Source organism: Malaclemys terrapin, chromosome 21 (assembly GCF_027887155.1).
Source record: "Malaclemys terrapin pileata isolate rMalTer1 chromosome 21, rMalTer1.hap1, whole genome shotgun sequence".
Classification (NCBI taxonomy): domain Eukaryota; kingdom Metazoa; phylum Chordata; order Testudines; family Emydidae; genus Malaclemys; species Malaclemys terrapin.
The window spans coordinates 8,991,388-9,008,371 of NC_071525.1; the positions used below are offsets into that span (position 1 = coordinate 8,991,388).

The 16,984-nt window shown below is 59.7% G+C and overlaps 1 protein-coding gene across 4 annotated transcripts in view; it reads left to right on the plus strand.

Moving 5' to 3' along the window:
* Positions 1 to 16,984, plus strand: part of SEMA6C (semaphorin 6C) — a 91,874-nt gene that overhangs the window by 49,224 nt on the left and 25,666 nt on the right. For 3 of the 4 annotated variants that reach the window (XM_054011409.1, XM_054011411.1, XM_054011410.1), the window contains exons 3-14: positions 5,241 to 5,443; positions 5,906 to 6,020; positions 6,929 to 6,986; positions 7,383 to 7,439; positions 8,290 to 8,391; positions 9,119 to 9,209; positions 11,044 to 11,166; positions 11,653 to 11,741; positions 12,620 to 12,837; positions 14,881 to 15,012; positions 15,531 to 15,686; positions 16,565 to 16,738. In XM_054011409.1, the coding sequence (XP_053867384.1) occupies positions 5,326 to 5,443; positions 5,906 to 6,020; positions 6,929 to 6,986; positions 7,383 to 7,439; positions 8,290 to 8,391; positions 9,119 to 9,209; positions 11,044 to 11,166; positions 11,653 to 11,741; positions 12,620 to 12,837; positions 14,881 to 15,012; positions 15,531 to 15,686; positions 16,565 to 16,738 (1,433 nt within the window). In that variant the 5' untranslated portion in view covers positions 5,241 to 5,325. Of the gene's footprint in view, positions 1 to 5,240; positions 5,444 to 5,905; positions 6,021 to 6,928; positions 6,987 to 7,382; positions 7,440 to 8,289; positions 8,392 to 9,118; positions 9,210 to 11,043; positions 11,167 to 11,652; positions 11,742 to 12,619; positions 12,838 to 14,880; positions 15,013 to 15,530; positions 15,687 to 16,564; positions 16,743 to 16,984 lie in introns of those variants that run through there. The other variant, XM_054011412.1, reaches the window with a different exon arrangement.

Consider the following 16,984-nt stretch of genomic DNA (forward strand, 5'->3'; position numbering starts at 1 on the left):
ACGAATGAACCATATGATCAGCCCCGGCGCCGGGTGTATTTTCATTGTAACTCAATCACCAGGAACAAGCGCTGGGAGACAAGAAAAGCAAAATGCAGTGAGCCTCCCGCAGGAGCCTGCCGAGACTTCCTGGAAAACGCCAATAAACGGCTATCACCCCAGCCGGGCCTGGGGTTTGCTGCCTCCATCCCCCCTATTGCCAGGGAACAGTGTAGATGCAAACAGAGAAGCCGAGCGGCTCAAGGGCTTGCCCAGCTCCTGCTGCTTATTCCCAGCTCTGAGACCACAGCTGCTCCATTTCATTGGGGTTAGCCTGGACGCAGGGCAATTAACAGGGTTCCGGAGAAATGGCTTAAAAATTGACTTAAACCCAGATTTCTGGATTTTCTGGCTTTTACAAGGACTTAGTTACATGACGGTAGCAACTGAGATAGGGGCCCCATTGTTCCGGGCACTTGACAGGTGTGGAGCGAGAGACAATCCCTGCCCCAAAGCCCTCCCGAGCTAAACAGACAGCTACAGGGGAGGGGAAACTGAGGCACAGAGAGCGGACGGGTTCTCCAGCCCAAAGTTATCCGGCAGGTGGCTGAGCTGGGATGAGAACCCAGGTCCCCTGCCTCAACTGGGAGCCTGGGGCCTCTTGTTGGCTGTGGGGGGTGAGATGTGTGACTGAGCAGCCGGACCTGGGCGCTAATGGAGTTTTTTGATTAGGCCTGGCTGTTTCCCCTGTTGGCAAAGGGCTCCTGGCTACGCTTCGTGCTCCAGTGCGTCAGCTTAGCTTTCTTCCTGATCAAGAGTCCAAGGCGACTGACCAGACCTCCCTCCGCTCCAGAGCCCAGGTCCCCTCGCCCCACTTTGGGGGACCGTGCATCGGCTCCATGGAGTGAATGGCCAGGAGTAGCAGGGCGTGGCTGAGAACGACGCCCGACATTGGGGGGCGTCTTCAGGGTGCCAGGTTCTTCCCCCACCAACCCCTCCCGGCTACCGCCCAAGAAAGCGACCTGCAGAACGGCCTGGCAGCCTGGCTTTGTTCTAACCTGGTGCCTCATCACAATCAGATTACAGCTCCCAGCTAATCAGTCCCAACTTCCAATTAGCAGGTGATTGGGATGGCACAGCTCCTCGTAATTAGCAGTGCAGCGGGGAGCTCGGGCTGACGGGAGGGGTGCTGGGACTTGCAAACCTGCTGGCGAGCTCAAATCATTCTCTTCCCAGCCCCTGCTCTCCTCATTATACACACCACACACACACACACACACTGCCTCATCCTTCCTGGACACACACACACACACCATGCATCACCCCGCCTCTCCAGTAATCCCCTCCATGCATTGTCCCTGCCCAGCTACACCCCCACACACCATGCATCCCGCTGCCTGGATACACACACGTGCACAAACACACACACACCATGCATCACCCCGCCCCTCCAGTAATCCCCTCCATGCATTGTCCCTGCCCAGCTACACCCCCACACACCATGCATCCCGCTGCCTGGATACACACACACGGGCACAAACACACACACACCATGCATTGCCCCCACAGCTGCACACACACACACACACACACTATGCATTGCCCCTGTCTGACTACACACACACACACACACACACACACACAGCCTCATCCTTCCTGGATACACACACACACATACACCATGCATCACCCTGCCCCTGCAGTAATCCCCTCCATGCATTGTCCCTGCCCAGCTACACCCCCCCCCCACACACACACACCATGCATTCCCCTGCCTGGATACACACACACGCATGCATGCACACACACGCTCCTATTCCCACGTTCACTGACACACACCCACACACACTCTCATTCCCAATCATTTCCATACTCACACCCTTCCCCCCTCTCCCCTCCTCTCTCTCTCACTCAGCCCAGCCTTCCTCCATCTCTCCATCCCTAGCGCCTTCTTTCCTCCTCTTTTCTCCCCTTCCTTCCTTCCCTAGTGCTGTCTCCCGTCCCCTAACCCCCGCTGCCCCGAGCTGGGACCCCAGCCCCTTTGCTCCCTATACATCCGGCAGCACAAACTCCCGTCCCTGGCTAATCATGGCTCACCACTCTGGGTTGCCTGGCACTTGGCTCCCGGCCGGAAAACCGCCCTGGAACGGGGTCCCCCCCCAGCCCACCCCACAAGCCTCCCTGTAACTGTCGTTTCCTGCCATCGTGTTGGGCATTAATTGGGCTTTGGTGGCGATTTCCCCTTCCCGGGGCAGGTCTCCGGCTCCTCCCAAGGGGAAAGGGGCGCAGCGCTGAGCTGGCAGGTGGCGCGGCGCAGTGGTTAGGGCAGGTGACTGGCAGCCAGGCCTCCTGGGTTCGTCCCGCTCAAGTGGTTTCTCATGGTGTGAGCAGGGGGAGGGGACTGGGAGTTAGGACTCCTGGGTTCTATTTTCAGTGCTGGGAAGGAGCTCTGGGAGGGGAGTTGAGCCTAGTGGTCAGAGCAGGGGCGTGGAGCCAGAAACACTCGTCCGATAAAGAATTTGTTGTCACGTTTTTCCTTTTAAAACAAGTGTGTCTGTCCGTCGATCTGGGGCTCTGCTCCAAACTGCTGCTGAGCTGGCCTTTGCAATAGCACCCTCATGTCCCCCCCAGTTGGCTAGTCTCTACCCCCACTTGCCTGTGCTCTGGGGAGCTCTCCGGGAGGACGAGCCCACATCCAGCCTGCGTGGGAACTCCAGAGGGCGGGGAATGGTCTTGGGTTCACCCCGGTGACTTTCCAGGGACGCCGAGCTCCGTCCTGGAATTACCGGAGAGATTTTCTGAGACTCCCGCAAGAGCCAACCCACGTCAGCGCCCGTCAGCGCCACGCGGCACTGACGCCATCACCTGCCTCTGTTCCAGGGCACTGGCTGCCCGCTGCACCCGGGGGAGGCCCTGTGGGCAGGGCCTGCTAATTGGCAGCCCAGAGGATGGCTCTCCTGGGGTGTGTAGATGGGGAGAGTCTCCACCACACCTCCCACACACACCCCTTGTACACACACCCCTTTTACACCCTCATGTTCCTCACACACACAGTCCTTGTACACCCACCCCCACAGGCCGCACACCCCCCTTTTACACCCCCACACCCTGCACACACAGTCCTTGTATAACCCCTCACACACAGCCCATACACCCCCTTTTCCACACCCACACCCTTATACTCTCCAACACCCCCTCACACACACAACTTTTACAACTCCTCTTATACACCCCTCACACACAGCCTGTACACACACACTTATACATAGACTCACACACACCTCTCATACACCCGTTCACAGGTATACACACACAATCTTTACACATACAGGTTTACATAGACACATGCACACCTTGTACATCCCCCACAGCCCTCACACACAGCCTGTACACACAACCCTTACACACATATAAACATAGACACACACACTTTATACACCTCACACACACAGCTATACACACACACCCCTTACACACTCCCACACCTGCTCACATACAGGTATACACACTCACTGGTATACACATACACAACCATTACACACACACGCAGCGGTCTACATAGCACGCACCGCTTACACATACATTCACACACACAGGGATACACTCACACACACAAGCGCCTTACACACGCCCAGGGTATCAGTGGTGCTGGAACAGTTTTTCAGTGGGGGTGCTGAAGGCGGAAACCGTGTATTTGGGTTGTTGTTACTACTTCATGCAGCAGTACCTTGATCTAGGGGGTTAGCCATGCTCCAAATGAAAGGGGATTGGGGAAGAGGTGTGGGTCCTCTGGCATCGGGGGAGGGGGGGAAATGGGGTTGCTTCTCCCCTCCCCCGCGCTGTTCCCCCTCTGATCACTCCCTTCCTCCCCCCACAACCCAGATCTTAGGCTGCGGCTCCCATTGTAACTCGACCCCTTGCTCCAGCTGCTGCTCTCTAATGCTTGCAAGCCCCATATGCGAGCTGGGCCGGGTGGGGGTCTGGTACCCTGTTTATAACCTGGCCTGGGGAGAGCTCCAGCCCGCAGGACAAAGTGGGAGCTGGGGGGGCAGGGGTGTTCACGCCCCTGCCCGTCCCCGCTTGGGCGGAGCCCGCGCTCCCAGAGCACCCGCGCTGACCAGGTATTCTGAGGACGGGTGCACCCTGGGCAGGGCTTTCTGTGCTTTCAGCAGTCCTCAGCATCCCCAAATCCCATGTGGCTGCTTGTAGGGCCCCTTGGCGTTGGGTGTGGTGTCTAGTGGTTAGAGCCGGGGGGTGGGTGGGCTGGGAAAGCCAGGGCAAAATGAAGAGGCCTTAAAGCAGGGGAGTCTTAATGTAAATAAGAATCAGGCTACAAGGTCTGGGCATCCGGACTCCTGGGTTCTGTTTGCAGCCCTGGGAGGGCAGCGCGGTCTAGGAGCAAAGCAGGAGGGTCTGGGAATCAGGACTCCTGGCTTCTCTGTCCAGCTCTGGGAGGGGAGTGTAATCCAATGGCTAGAGCAAGGACGTAGGAGTCAGGGCTTCTGGGCTCTAAGGAAGGGGAGTGTGATCTAGTGGTTATGGGTTCTTTCCCAAGATTTGCAGCTGACCGGATGTATGACCTGGGGCAGTCACCCCCCCCGCCTGCCTCAGTTTCCCCATCTGTATAACGAAGTGGTGATGCCTTCGCGGGGATGCTGTGGGCTTTAGTGAGTCAATGCTGGCAAATCGCCTGTGTCTGCCTTTCCCTCCGATTGGCCTTTTGGCTCTGCTGTTACCAATAGACCCTTACATTAATTTTTTGTTGCGGGGGGGCGGAGGTTGTGGGCGCGGATTGGCCATCTTGCTCCCATTTGGCCTTACCGGCTTTTCTGGAGCCTGCCCAGCCTGACTCACGGCACCCGTGTGCGTCCCGTTCCCTCCCCATTGTGCCCGGTTGGACCGACCCAGGGCCAGCTGTTCTGCACCCCAGGCCTGTCTGTCTCCCCCCCGTCGTTCCTGTGCCGTGCCCCACGAGGCATCAACCAGAAGCAACCTGAGGGGGGCGCTAGCTCAAGTGGAGGGGGTGCCCGGAAGGCAGGGCTGGAGCACGTCGGCAGGGAGGCAGAGCCTGCGGGAAGCTCCCCCTTCCCCAGCTCCGTTGCCACAGCCCTGGCTCTGGGGTGGAACGAGGGCTTGTGAGGCACGGTGGGGAGGCGCCTCCGTGTTCTGGAGAGGAGGAGGAGGAGCTGCGTAGAGCCAGCAGCGTGGGCTCCGAGGTCGATGTGACAGTGACAGCCACCCTCCCCCCCCCGTCTCCACAGGTCCTGCCGATGGGCGAGCGAGCGATGGTCCAGTCGTAAGGCCCAGCCGGTTCCGCTCTGCTCTCCGGCTGGGAAGGCCACGAGGATGCCCCCCTCCTGCCCTGCTGTGGCCGCTCTGCTCCTCCTGCTGGGCCGATGCCTGCTGCCGTCCGCGCTCTCCTTCCCCAAGGACCTCGCTCCCCTCAGCACCGTGGGCCTGCCAAGTAAGCCAGCCCGGTCGTGCCCTCCATGCTGCCCCCCGGAGCAGGGAGCCCACGGGTGTCGAGCCACGGGCCTGGGCTGAGACCTGCCACGCTCATGTCGCCCGAGCCAGCTGCCTATAGGACAGGACACTGGGCAAGCCACTTCGTGGCCTTGGCCACTAGACCACATGGCCTGCTGCCGAGACCATGACGTGTCCCCCCCTTCCCGCCAGAGGGAGAGCAAATGGGGTGGCCCCCGCCTGGGCTGGGGTGTCCGGCTGGGGTGTCTCCCCAAGTCTGGAATGAACCCCTGGGACCAGAACAGGGTCTGTCAGTAGGGTGCGGGGGGTGACGTATGAAGGAAACTATAGGGTTACCTCAACTGCTGTGCTGGGATGTCACTGGTGGCCATCATGTGGGCGGGGGACCCCCGTGCTGGGGGAGGTGGAAGTGTATAATGGCCGCCCTACTCTCTGCCACCAGCGACGTCCCCGTACCCCTGCTTCCGAGGCCTCGCCGGCGACAATGACACGGCCCAGCTCGGCCTGGACTTCCAGAGGATGCTGCGGCTCAACCAGACGCTCTTCATTGCCGCGCGGTGAGTGAGGAGAGAGACAGCCCCCAGGGGGCGTCGCGCCAGGGCACCCCACGTGCAACGCGGGGCCCCTGCACCCCTCGCCCAGACGGCAGTGTGCACACCCCTCACCCAGCTGTGTGTGCACGCCCCTCGCCCAGCCGCCAATGTGCACAGACCCCCTGTGTGTACATACACCCCTCGCCCAGCCATCTGTGCACGACCCTCGCCCAGCCATGTGTGCACGCCCCTCGCCCAGCCATGTGTGCACACCCCTTGATCAGCCATGTGCACACACCTCGATCAGCTGTGTGCACGCCCCTCAGTTGTGTTTACATACACCCCTCACCCAGCTGTGTCCACACCCCTCAATCAGCCGTGTGTGCATGTCCCTCAATCAGTTGTGTGTGCACGCCCCACGATCAGCCATCTGCACACACCCCTCGCCCAGCCATGTGTGCGCACCCCCTCGCCCAGCCACCTGTGCCCATGCCCCTCGCCCAGCTGGAGTGAGCACACCCCCTCCCACACCCTCACAACTATAGCACAAACCTGCCCCGGCCCTCGCACAACCACAGTGTGAGCACAGCACTCCCACATACCCACATCCACAGCACACACCTCACGCGCCCCTGCAGCCACAGAACAGACCTCCCATGCCTCTCGCACAACCACAGTGTGCACACGCCCCTCTCCCAGCCACAGTGCGTGCATCCCCTCCCACACCCCCACAGCCCTCGCACAACCGCAGGGTGCACATGGCCTCACACACACAGCACACAGCTGTCCCATGCCACGCAGGGTCCCCTCACACAACCAGAGCCCGCTCACACTCCTCGCACATGACCACAGCACACCGACGCACGGACACCATCACAACCCCCCCCCCCCCTGCTCGGGAGATCGTCATGTTCCCTGCTCTCTCCCCACAGGGACCACGTTTATGCCTTTGACCTCAGGCAGGCCCCAGAGGAGTTCTATCCCGACAGGGTAAGGAGGAAAGGGAATCGCAGCCATGGTGCGGGGGTGGGTGGGAATGTTTGGCAATCTTCCCTCTTGTCAGAATGGGGTGCAGTGGTGAGAGCAGGGGGCTGGGAGCCAGGACTCCTGGGTTCCGTTGTCAGCTCTGCAAAGAGAGTGTTCTCCAGTGGTGAGAGCAGGGGGCTGGGAATCAGGGGTTAGAACAGTGGCATGGGCATTCTTGGCTCACCCGGCTTAAGAGTTAAAAGCTGCTGGCTGGGGCTGTCCACAGAGCAGCCTGTGACCTCAGCTGCCATCCTGCCCTTCCCTTCCTTAGCTGGACGCCTGCGTGGTCCCATGCTCCCCCCAGAACACCTTTGTGCCCCTCCTAACCCCTTTCTTTTGCCTCCCCCACCCCTTCTCTAGCATCTCACCTGGAAGACCCAGGACATGAAGAACTGCGCCATGCGTGGGAAGCTGCAGGTAAGAAATGTGGCTCCGCCTCCAGATGTTCCTATACAGATGTTCGCTCCTCGCCACCCCAGGGAGAGGGGAGAGCTGGAGTCTGGAAATGCCCCTGTCCAAGTCCCGGAGCCTCTCTCTCCCCCATAAGAACGGCCCTACTGGGTCAGACCAAAGGTCCATCTAGCCCTGTATCCTGTCTCCTAACAGTGGCCAATGCCAGGTGCCCCAGAGAGAGTGAACAGAGCAGATAATCACCAAGTGAGCCATCCCGTTGCCCATTCCCGTGGGTCTCTGAGCTCCCATAGCAGGGGGCAGCTCTGGACGCCTGGGAGATTCATCCCCCCTTCCTGGGAGATGCGCTCTCAGGGCCCAGTCCGAAGCCCATGACATCTACAGCTTCGGGGGCCGGGGGGGGGGGGGTGGTTCAGGGCCCCACCCTGCAGGGTTGTGCCATACCCTATGTGCCTGTCAGATGTTGCCCTCCACCCCAGAGGTGGCTGCATTCCAGTGGTGCACTAGGCACAAGCCTCCAAAACCCTTTGAGATCCTCCAGGCTGGACGCGGGTCGGGAACTGTGACATCTCCAGGTTCTTGTCTCCTTTCCTCATCACTTAACCCAGGTTCCGGTGCTAGGTGATCTACACACCCGCTCCGCCCCAGGTGACTCACTCCCCACCCCCGTCAGAGCCAGCTGACCACACCCCCTTCTTTGCCCCTCCATACCACCTGATTGCACTATCCAGGGAGACCACACCCACCCCTCAGACCCCTCCTTCCCAGTGCTAGGCAAACCATGTCCCCCGCAATGCCAGGTCCCCCACCCCTCCCCCAACCCCCTTTAATTTGGATCATGGCTAACCCCCCGCAGGACGAATGCTATAACTACATCAAGGTGCTGGTGCCCAAGAATGATCGGACCCTCTTCGCCTGCGGGACGAACTCCTTCAATCCCATGTGCCGGACCTACCAGGTGAGGGCACCACCCACCCGTCCCCCGCGCTGGTCTGTCTGCAGCATCACAGAGCCCCACGGGGACCAAGCCCGATCCCCGCTGAGCTCATGCAGGGGCTGAGGTGGTGGGGCTTGGGGAGTGGATGGACCCTGGTTGCTGGCAGGATCCCTTTCTCACTTAGTGCCCTGCACACGCTCAGGGCTGTTCCTGGTGGCCCACGTGGCTGGGCAAATCTTGTTAGGCTCCAGTGAACTTCCAGCGTCCGTGCTGCAGGAGCTGGCCTTAGGTTCCAATCCAGGCTCAGGGTTCAAAGGCTGGGCCGGCAGGTGGTTGCTGGGTGACCCCCAAGTGAAATGAGTTTGCTAGGACTCAGCCCAGGTGTCCAGGACTCAGAAACCACCCCCTTGCGGGCAGCCTCAGCAGAGAGGCCAAGGAGGGAGTGTGTCCCACAGACTGGAGTCTCGCCCAGGTCAGGTATGAGCGGGCCTTGGCCGATTCCCCCAGGGTCAGGGTGGGGCAATGCATGCTGGGAGCAGGAGGCCTCATGGGCCGTGTCTCCCTATCAAAGATAATGGGTGGCCATCAGCTCCATGGGCCGCACTCAGACCACCCAGGATCTGTGAGGGTCAGTCCAGCCCAGCCCTCCCTGGACGGGGCCCCATGCATCGCTGTGGCGTGCTCTCCTTTAGGGCCCCAGGGTGGTATTTGCGTGGCCCATGAGTTCACCTCGGCCCTTGGTTCCCAGATCAGCAGCCTGGAGCAGGAAGGGGAGGAGCTGAACGGCCAGGCCCGCTGCCCTTTCGATGCCAAGCAGACCAACGTTGCCCTCTTTGCAGGTACGCGGCCACACCCTCGGCGGGTGGTGGGACACAGGCTGAGTGGCGCAACCAGCCTCCGGATGCTGTGCCGGGATGGGGGGGGTGACAGTCAGGGTCCAGACTCCCTATGGGGAGAACAGGGGGTCTGATCCCCACTGAATACGCAATTGCACAGGCAAAGTGGTCATACTGTGCAGTCAGTCCTGACACACCAGCCTGCCTGGGGGAAAAGCCGCTTCTCCCTTTGTTTGGTCGCAGACTTTAAAGCGTAACGTCGGTGAGCATCATAGTCCTGTAACATTGTGCACCATCAGTTGAGTCAATTGCTTATTCTTTGGGGTCCGGACCTAGGGGTCGTTCTGGGGTTGTGGAGGGTGGGGGGATTCGCACACAGTTCTGACCCACACGGGGGTTTGCATTCTGACACCCTGACGCTGGGGGGTGCTGAGTCTATGGGGTAGGGGCTAGGGCCCATCTCTGATGTGTGTGCATTGACACATGGGAGTGTTCGCACACAAAGCCCATGGGACAATGCTCCCCAGGGGCCGGCCTGACGCTGGGGGGTGCTGAGTCTATGGGGCAGGGGCTAGGGCCCATCTCTGATGCGTGTGCATTGACACACGGGAGTGTTTGCACACAAAGCCCATGGGACAATGCTCCCCAGGGGCCAGCCTGCAGCATCCCATTGAGAGGGGCAGAAGCTGCTTGTTGGCTCAGTTCACCAGGTATATCTCCCTGATGGCGACCAGCTCAGTCCTTGCCCCGGGGTTACCAGGACTGGGCGCTACGGGGCACGTGTGGGGCACCCCCGGGACAAGCCCATCTCCATTACACTAGACAGCTCCCGGAGCTCCAGCCTCATGTTTCCTTCCTTCCTTCCTACACGTCTATCTATCTAATGTGTCTGTCCCGTTCCCATACACCCCCTCTGTCTGTCTGTCTGTCTATCTATCCCCATACACATCTATCTATCTATCTATCTATCTATCTATCTATCTATCTATCCCTGTTCAACCCCTGTATCTATCTATCCATCCATCCCCATACAACCCCTCTATCTATCCATCCCCATACAATCTATCTATCTATCTATCTATCTATCTATCTATCTATCTATCTATCTCCATACACCCCCTCTATCTATCTATCCCTGTTCAACCTCTCTATCTATCTATCTATCCATCCCCGTTCAACCCCTCTATCTATCCATCCCCATACAATCTATCTATCTATCTATCTATCTATCTATCTATCTATCTATCTATCCCCATACACCCCCTCTGTCTGTCTGTCTGTCTATCTATCCCCATACACATCTATCTATCTATCTATCTATCTATCTATCTATCTATCTATCCCCATACACCCCATCTATCTATCTATCTATCTATCTATCTATCTATCTATCTATCTATCCCCATACACCCCATCTATCTATCTATCCCTGTTCAACCCCTCTATCTATCCATCCCCATACAATCTATCTATCTATCTATCCCCATACACCCCCTCTGTCTGTCTATCTATCCCCATACACCCCATCTATCTATCTATCCCTGTTCAACCCCTCTATCTATCCATCCATCCCCGTTCAACCCCTCTATCTATCCATCCCCATACAATCTATCTATCTATCTATCTATCTATCTATCTATCCCCATACAACCCCTCTATCTATCTATCTATCTATCTATCTATCTATCTGTCTATGTATCTATCTATCCCCATACAATCTATCTATCTATCCATCCATCCATCCCCATACACTCCCTCTCTTTATTTATCTATGTATCTAATCTTCCCTTTTCCCTCCCTCCCTCACCTCTCTCTCATTCTTCCTCCCCCCTCCCAGACGGGAACCTGTACTCAGCCACCGTGGCAGACTTCCAGGCCAGTGACACGGTGATTTACCGCAGCCTGGGCGAGAGGAGCCCCGTGCTCCGCACCATCAAGTACGACTCCAAGTGGCTGCGAGGTGAGGGGGCCAGAAGCCGCGGGGAAGCCCCGGCTGGTGGGGGGCGGGGGAGCAGCAGGAATACATCGGAATACAGGGAAGCAAATGACTCATATCAAGGGAACTAGCAGGAACCTTAGCACTAGCAGGGAGCATAAATTAGTGATTAGAGCTGGGGGCTGGGTGCCAGGACTCCTGGGTTCTGTTCCCAGCTCTGGGAGGGGAGTGAGGTCTGGTGGTTAGAGCAGGTGAGTCAGGACTTCTGGATTCTATCCCTGGCTCTGCTACTAGCTCCGGCAAGCCCCTTCCCCACCCTTTGCCTCAGTTTCCCCCCATGTGTAGTGGGGATAACATTGTACCCAGCCCTCGGGGGGCGGGGCTCTGAGGCGTCCTGAATGAATACCTGCCAAGTGCTTTGCGCTCCTTATGTGGCTGGTGCCTGAGACAAACACATCTACCATAATGGCTCCTCCCCACTTCACCCCTTGTCTCTGCCCCTCCCCCCAGAACCCCACTTCCTCCACGCCCTGGAGTACGGGAACTACGTCTACTTCTTCTTCCGGGAGATCTCCATGGAATACACCACCCTGGGCAGGGTGAGTGCTGGGCGGGGGCCGAGGGGCCTCAGCGTGGCCAGGCCCCAAGGGATGGGGGGCAACTATGGCGGGTAGGGGTTGGCATGCTGGCAGTCAGGGGCACCATGCCCTCTGGGGCACCCACAGCCCACTGTGGCCATACCCGGACATGGTAGCGCCCTGACGGCCAAAGGGGCCAGGCCTAGCACCTCCCAGCCTGGGCTTTGCAATGGGGTCGAAGGAAGCTGGGCATCTAAATCCCATAGACAGGAAAGCCGAGGGGATCCCTGAACCCTTTAAGCCCCTTTCTAAATCCCTGTCCCGTTGCTGTCAGGGGGATGGGCGGGATTCCCCATTGCTCTCCGTGGGGGATGGGCGGGATTCCCCATTGCTCTCCGTGGGGGGATGGGCGGGATTCCCCTGTGCTCTCCATGGGGGGGATGGGCGGGATTCCCTGTTGCTCTCCATGGGGGGGATGGGCAGGATTCCCCAGTGCTCTCCATGGGGGGATGGGCGGGATTCCCCGGTGCTCTCCGTGGGGGGATGGGCGGGATTCCCCGGTGCTCTCCATGGGGGGGATGGGCGGGATTCCCCGGTGCTCTCCATGGGGGGATGCTCAATGGGAGCTGCTGGGTACTAAGCAACTTTGAACAGTCAGCCCCTTAGGCTTGGAGCCCGCTGTGTGCCCATTGCTGTGGCCTCTGGCCAGGCCGTGCTTCAGTGGAGCCCCACAGCAGGAAGAGAACACCCCCCTTCCCCCAGCGTCTTAATCCACGGCAGCGTAAGCACTCAGCCCAAAGGCGAAGCCTTGCCCCGGCTGGCCCTGGCTGGAGCTGAGTGTTAGCGCCCCCGGCAGGGCCGGCCGGCCCCTCCCCGTAACCAGGGCCCTGTCCCGGCAGGTGATCTTCTCGCGCGTGGGCCGGGTGTGTAAGAACGACATGGGGGGGTCTCCCCGTGTGCTGGAGAAGTACTGGACCTCCTTCCTCAAGGCCCGGCTCAACTGCTCCGTGCCCGGAGACGCCTTCTTCTACTTCGATGTGCTGCAGGCGGTCACCGACGTCTTCCAGGTCAACGGGCGCCCCGCCATCTTCGGGGTGTTCACCACCCAATCCAACAGGTACTGCAGCCCCCCTCCAGCCCTGCCAGCTCGCTCGATGGGGCGGGTCCTCCTGGGGCCTCTTGCTAACGGCCCAGCAGCACCCAGGGTGCCAGGCCCTGGAGCATGGCGCTGGGATGCCATGTGCCTGCAAGACATCCTGCGCCTTCAGGGGCCTCTTGGGGAGGAGGAGGGAGGAGTCTGAGGGTGCTGGCAGGAGGGAAAGAGTTGGGATCCACTCCCCAGCTGGGGGAGGAGGGAGCTGGCTCTGCTGCTGACTTCCCATGTGACCATGGATAAGTCACGTGATCGCACCGTGCCTCAGTTTCCCCATCAGTACAATGGGGATAAGGAAACGTTCCTGCTTCCCAGGGGGGTGGGAGGATCCATCCATTCCTGTCAGTGACGGGCTCCGATGTGGAGCGGAGGAGCCTGTTAGAAAAGGTTGAAAGAGGGGGGCACAGAGCTGTGGGAGGGGGCCCGGATGTATAAATCCCCCTGCTGTGCCTCCCCCATCGCCCTGTCACTTCCTGCCTGCAAAGCCCATTGGGATTCTTTATAAATGACCCTATAATAACAAGTGGTGTGCGCAGCCCAGAGACCCTACAATAACAAACCAGTGTGCGCAGCCCAGAGACCCTACAATAACAAACCAGAGTGCGCAGCCCAGAGACCCTACAATAACAAACCAGTGTGTGCAGCCCAGAGACGCTACAATAACAAACCAGAGTGCACAGCCCAGAGACGCTACAATAACAAACCAGTGTGCACAGTCCAGCACCCCGAGAGACCCTACAATAACAAACCAGCATGCACAGCCCTAGTGCTCACAGAAGACCCTACAAGAACAAGCTGGCATTTGCATGACCCCGAGGATTTCCTTTGCCCGTTACCTGGGGTGGGGAGCTGTTCGTTGATCTAAAGCCAAGGGCTGCGAGGGAAGAACTGTGCCAGAGGCCCCTGGAGCATTTCCGGCGGGAGCCTGGCTTGGCACAGGGTTGATTAGCTGAGAACAGGCAAACGACAAGCCTCTGCCATTCCCGCAGGGTGGCTAGTGGAGAGAAATGCGGCCCGCCTGGTGTATTTCATCACTTAGCCACCGCTGCCTTTCTGATCAGCCGAAATGCGCTCAAGCCGTCCCTCGGATTTGACAGGGTCGCTTACGAATGGCCCCAGCCCCGTGCGGTGGGGATGTCTGGGGAGTCGTGGGTGTGCGGGGGGGGGGGGGGAACATTCCAGCACACACGCGGCACAGGGCCAAAGGGAAAACCAGGACGGGGCGGGCGATTCCGGGACACCCCAGGAGCTGTGGACTGTAGCCCCGAGGTTTAATGGCCCCTGATGAAGATTCAGAGCCATGCTCAGGGTCAGGGAGGTAATAAAAGCTCCAAGCGTGGGAAGATGGCACCAGAGATGAGCCGCTAGGACCCACCTGGGAGAGGCCTCACCCCTCCACTGTGGGGGCCATTTCCCAGGAGGATGAGGGACCTGGGCGGGGGGAATGGATCGTGCCCATTATGGGGGGATGAAAAGAGACTGGGGGTGTCATGGGGGGGTGTAGGGAGAATTAGGGCTGGGGGGGTGCTGACTGGGGGTAAGGTAAATGTGTGGGGCAGGGAATGAAGGGAGAAGGACCCTGGCTGGGTGAGGGGGTGCTGGGCAGGAGGGGGCGTAGGGAGGACAGGATGGGAGGGGCTGGAGGAGAGTCCTGGGGTGGGGTGGGATTGGAACGGGATGCGGGGGAGGGGGACTTGTGGAGGGTCTGAGATGGACTGAAATGCTGGGGGGGGGGCAATGGGGCCCTAGCCCCTCCTTGCTCAGTGTGAGCCCCACAGGTGCCCATACACTGACTGTGACCCCCACCCCTCACGTCGCAGCCTCTGACCCCGTTAGCCCCCTAGATTGCTGCAGCCCCCTCGGGAGGTCGGGGCCTGAAGGTGACGGGGAGGGGGATGGCTGGCGGGGGGGGCGGGTGAATCCGAGCTAGGCCCAGCAGCAACTGGGTGGAGGTTGGAGCCACTGGCAGTCCCACTCATGCCTCCCCTCATCTCTCCCACCCCCCAGCATCACCGGCTCGGCCGTCTGCGCCTTCTACCTGGACGACATCGAGCGAGCGTTCGCCGGCAAGTTCAAGGAGCAGAAGAACGCGGATTCCGCCTGGACCCCAGTCCCGGAGGAGAAGGTGCCTAAACCCAGGTAAACAGCCCCCTCCCCCCCCCCCGAAATGGAGCAGGATGTGTGTGGGCTGTTACTGGGCACAGCCCCTGGCCAGCCCGTCAAGGCAATGGGCCAGACGCCAGGACTCCTGGGTTCTATTTCCAGCCCTGGGACTAGAGGCTAGAACAGTGGCCTGGGCATCGGAGCAGAGGGTTGAGAACCAGGACTCCTGGGTTCCTCTCTGTGCTCTTAGAGGGGAGTATGGTCTAGTGGTTGGAGCAGGGGCGGGAGCCTCTTCCAAGCAGGGGAGGGGGCAGGAAATGGGGTCTAGGGGGTTTTACCCTGGAACCTTAATTATGTAAAGAGATGGACACGAGGTTTGGTTAATGCAACATCGGCTCCCTTGGGGACTCCCCAGTCCAACGCTGTGGATGGGAGTGGGAGTTGGGCATGTGGAGCAGCTACAGTGGAGGGGGCACTGCCCCCTACCCAGAGCCAGATGAGCTGCCACTCCTGGGCCACCCACACCTACATCTGGATTCTCTCCGTCCCTGCAGGCCCGGCAGCTGTGCCAGCGTTGGCCAAGCAGCTGGGTACAGAACCTCCAATGAGTTCCCGGACGAGACACTGGCCTTCATCAAGTCCTACCCGCTGCTGGACGAGGCCGTGCCCGCCGCCACGGGAAGGCCCTGGTTCACCAAGACCACCAGCAGGTACCACGTGGGCGCTGGGGCTGGAGAGGCAGCCAAGAAAGGGACGAGGCCTCCTGGGGAGGTGGGAAACCATCAAGCCCGGCCAGGTCCCACCTAGCCCATTGCCCAGGGCCAGGTTCTCCTGTACCGCATTTGCGCCCATCTACCCCATCAAGATGGTCCAAGGCATTGTCTCATCCTAGGGCGAAAGGACCCTGGGGAGGGGACTCCCAGCCCTTCCCCCGGGAGCTGATGCTGTCCGGACGTTTTCCCTGCTAAATTGTCCTCTGGGCCCGTCCGCCCCGTTCCCTGCTGGCTCACCCTAAACAGCCCCATGCGGCCTGATCCTCCGGCCCGCCAGGAGTTGGGGAAGGGGATCCGCACCAAGCTGTGCCTGGGATTGAGGGGCAGCCATCAGTGGCAGAGGCAATCGACCCCACGCTCTTCGGGCTGGGATCCTTTGGGGCCAGTAAACTGTTACCAGCAAATGGTCTTTGGCCAGTGATCAGTGAGAATAAACCACCTGGGCCCTGGCGACAGACCAGCCTCTGCACGCGTACCGGTGTGCACGGATGTGTACGTGTTCACATGGGTGTGTTCACATGCGTGACATGTGCGTGCGTGCGTGCCCTTGTGTGCGTTTGCATGGGCGTGTGCCATGCCCAGATACGGTTCTGTGTGTGCCCGTCGTGCACGTGTGCGTGCATTTGCAGGTGTGATCACGTGTGCATGGGTATGTGCCCGTGTCTGTATGTTTTTCCTTTGTGCAGTAGTGCATGTGCAGGGGCGTGTGCACCCACGTGGGCATGTGGGTGCACAGGCATGTTCATGTGTCTGGGTGTCCAATGGCTTCTACACCAGGCTCATGCCCTGACCTCGCTTCCTGCCACCCCCCACAGGTACAAGCTGACCCAGCTGGCAGTCGACACGGCCGCCGGCCCCCACAGGAACTACACGGTGCTGTTCCTTGGCTCGGAGGACGGGAAGGTGCTGAAGGTTCTTACCGGGACTAAGGAGAACTCCAGCGTGGAGACCCTGCTCCTGGAGGAGATCAGCGTCTACAGCCCAGCCCAGTGAGTGCAGCCGGGGGGCAGCAGGCGCTCGGCACAGCCTGCGGGAGGGGCGCCTGGACGGAGAGATGGAGACCAAGCAAAGTGCTCACTGGAGAGCGTGGGACCTAGTGGATTAGAGCAGGACTCCTGGGTTCTGGCCTCAGTGTTGGGGAAGTGGTGTCTAGTGGTTAGAGCGAGGGGGCGGGGGATCACGGCTCCAGGGTTCTGTTCCTGGATGTGGCTGAGTGATTAGCAAAGGCACCTGGG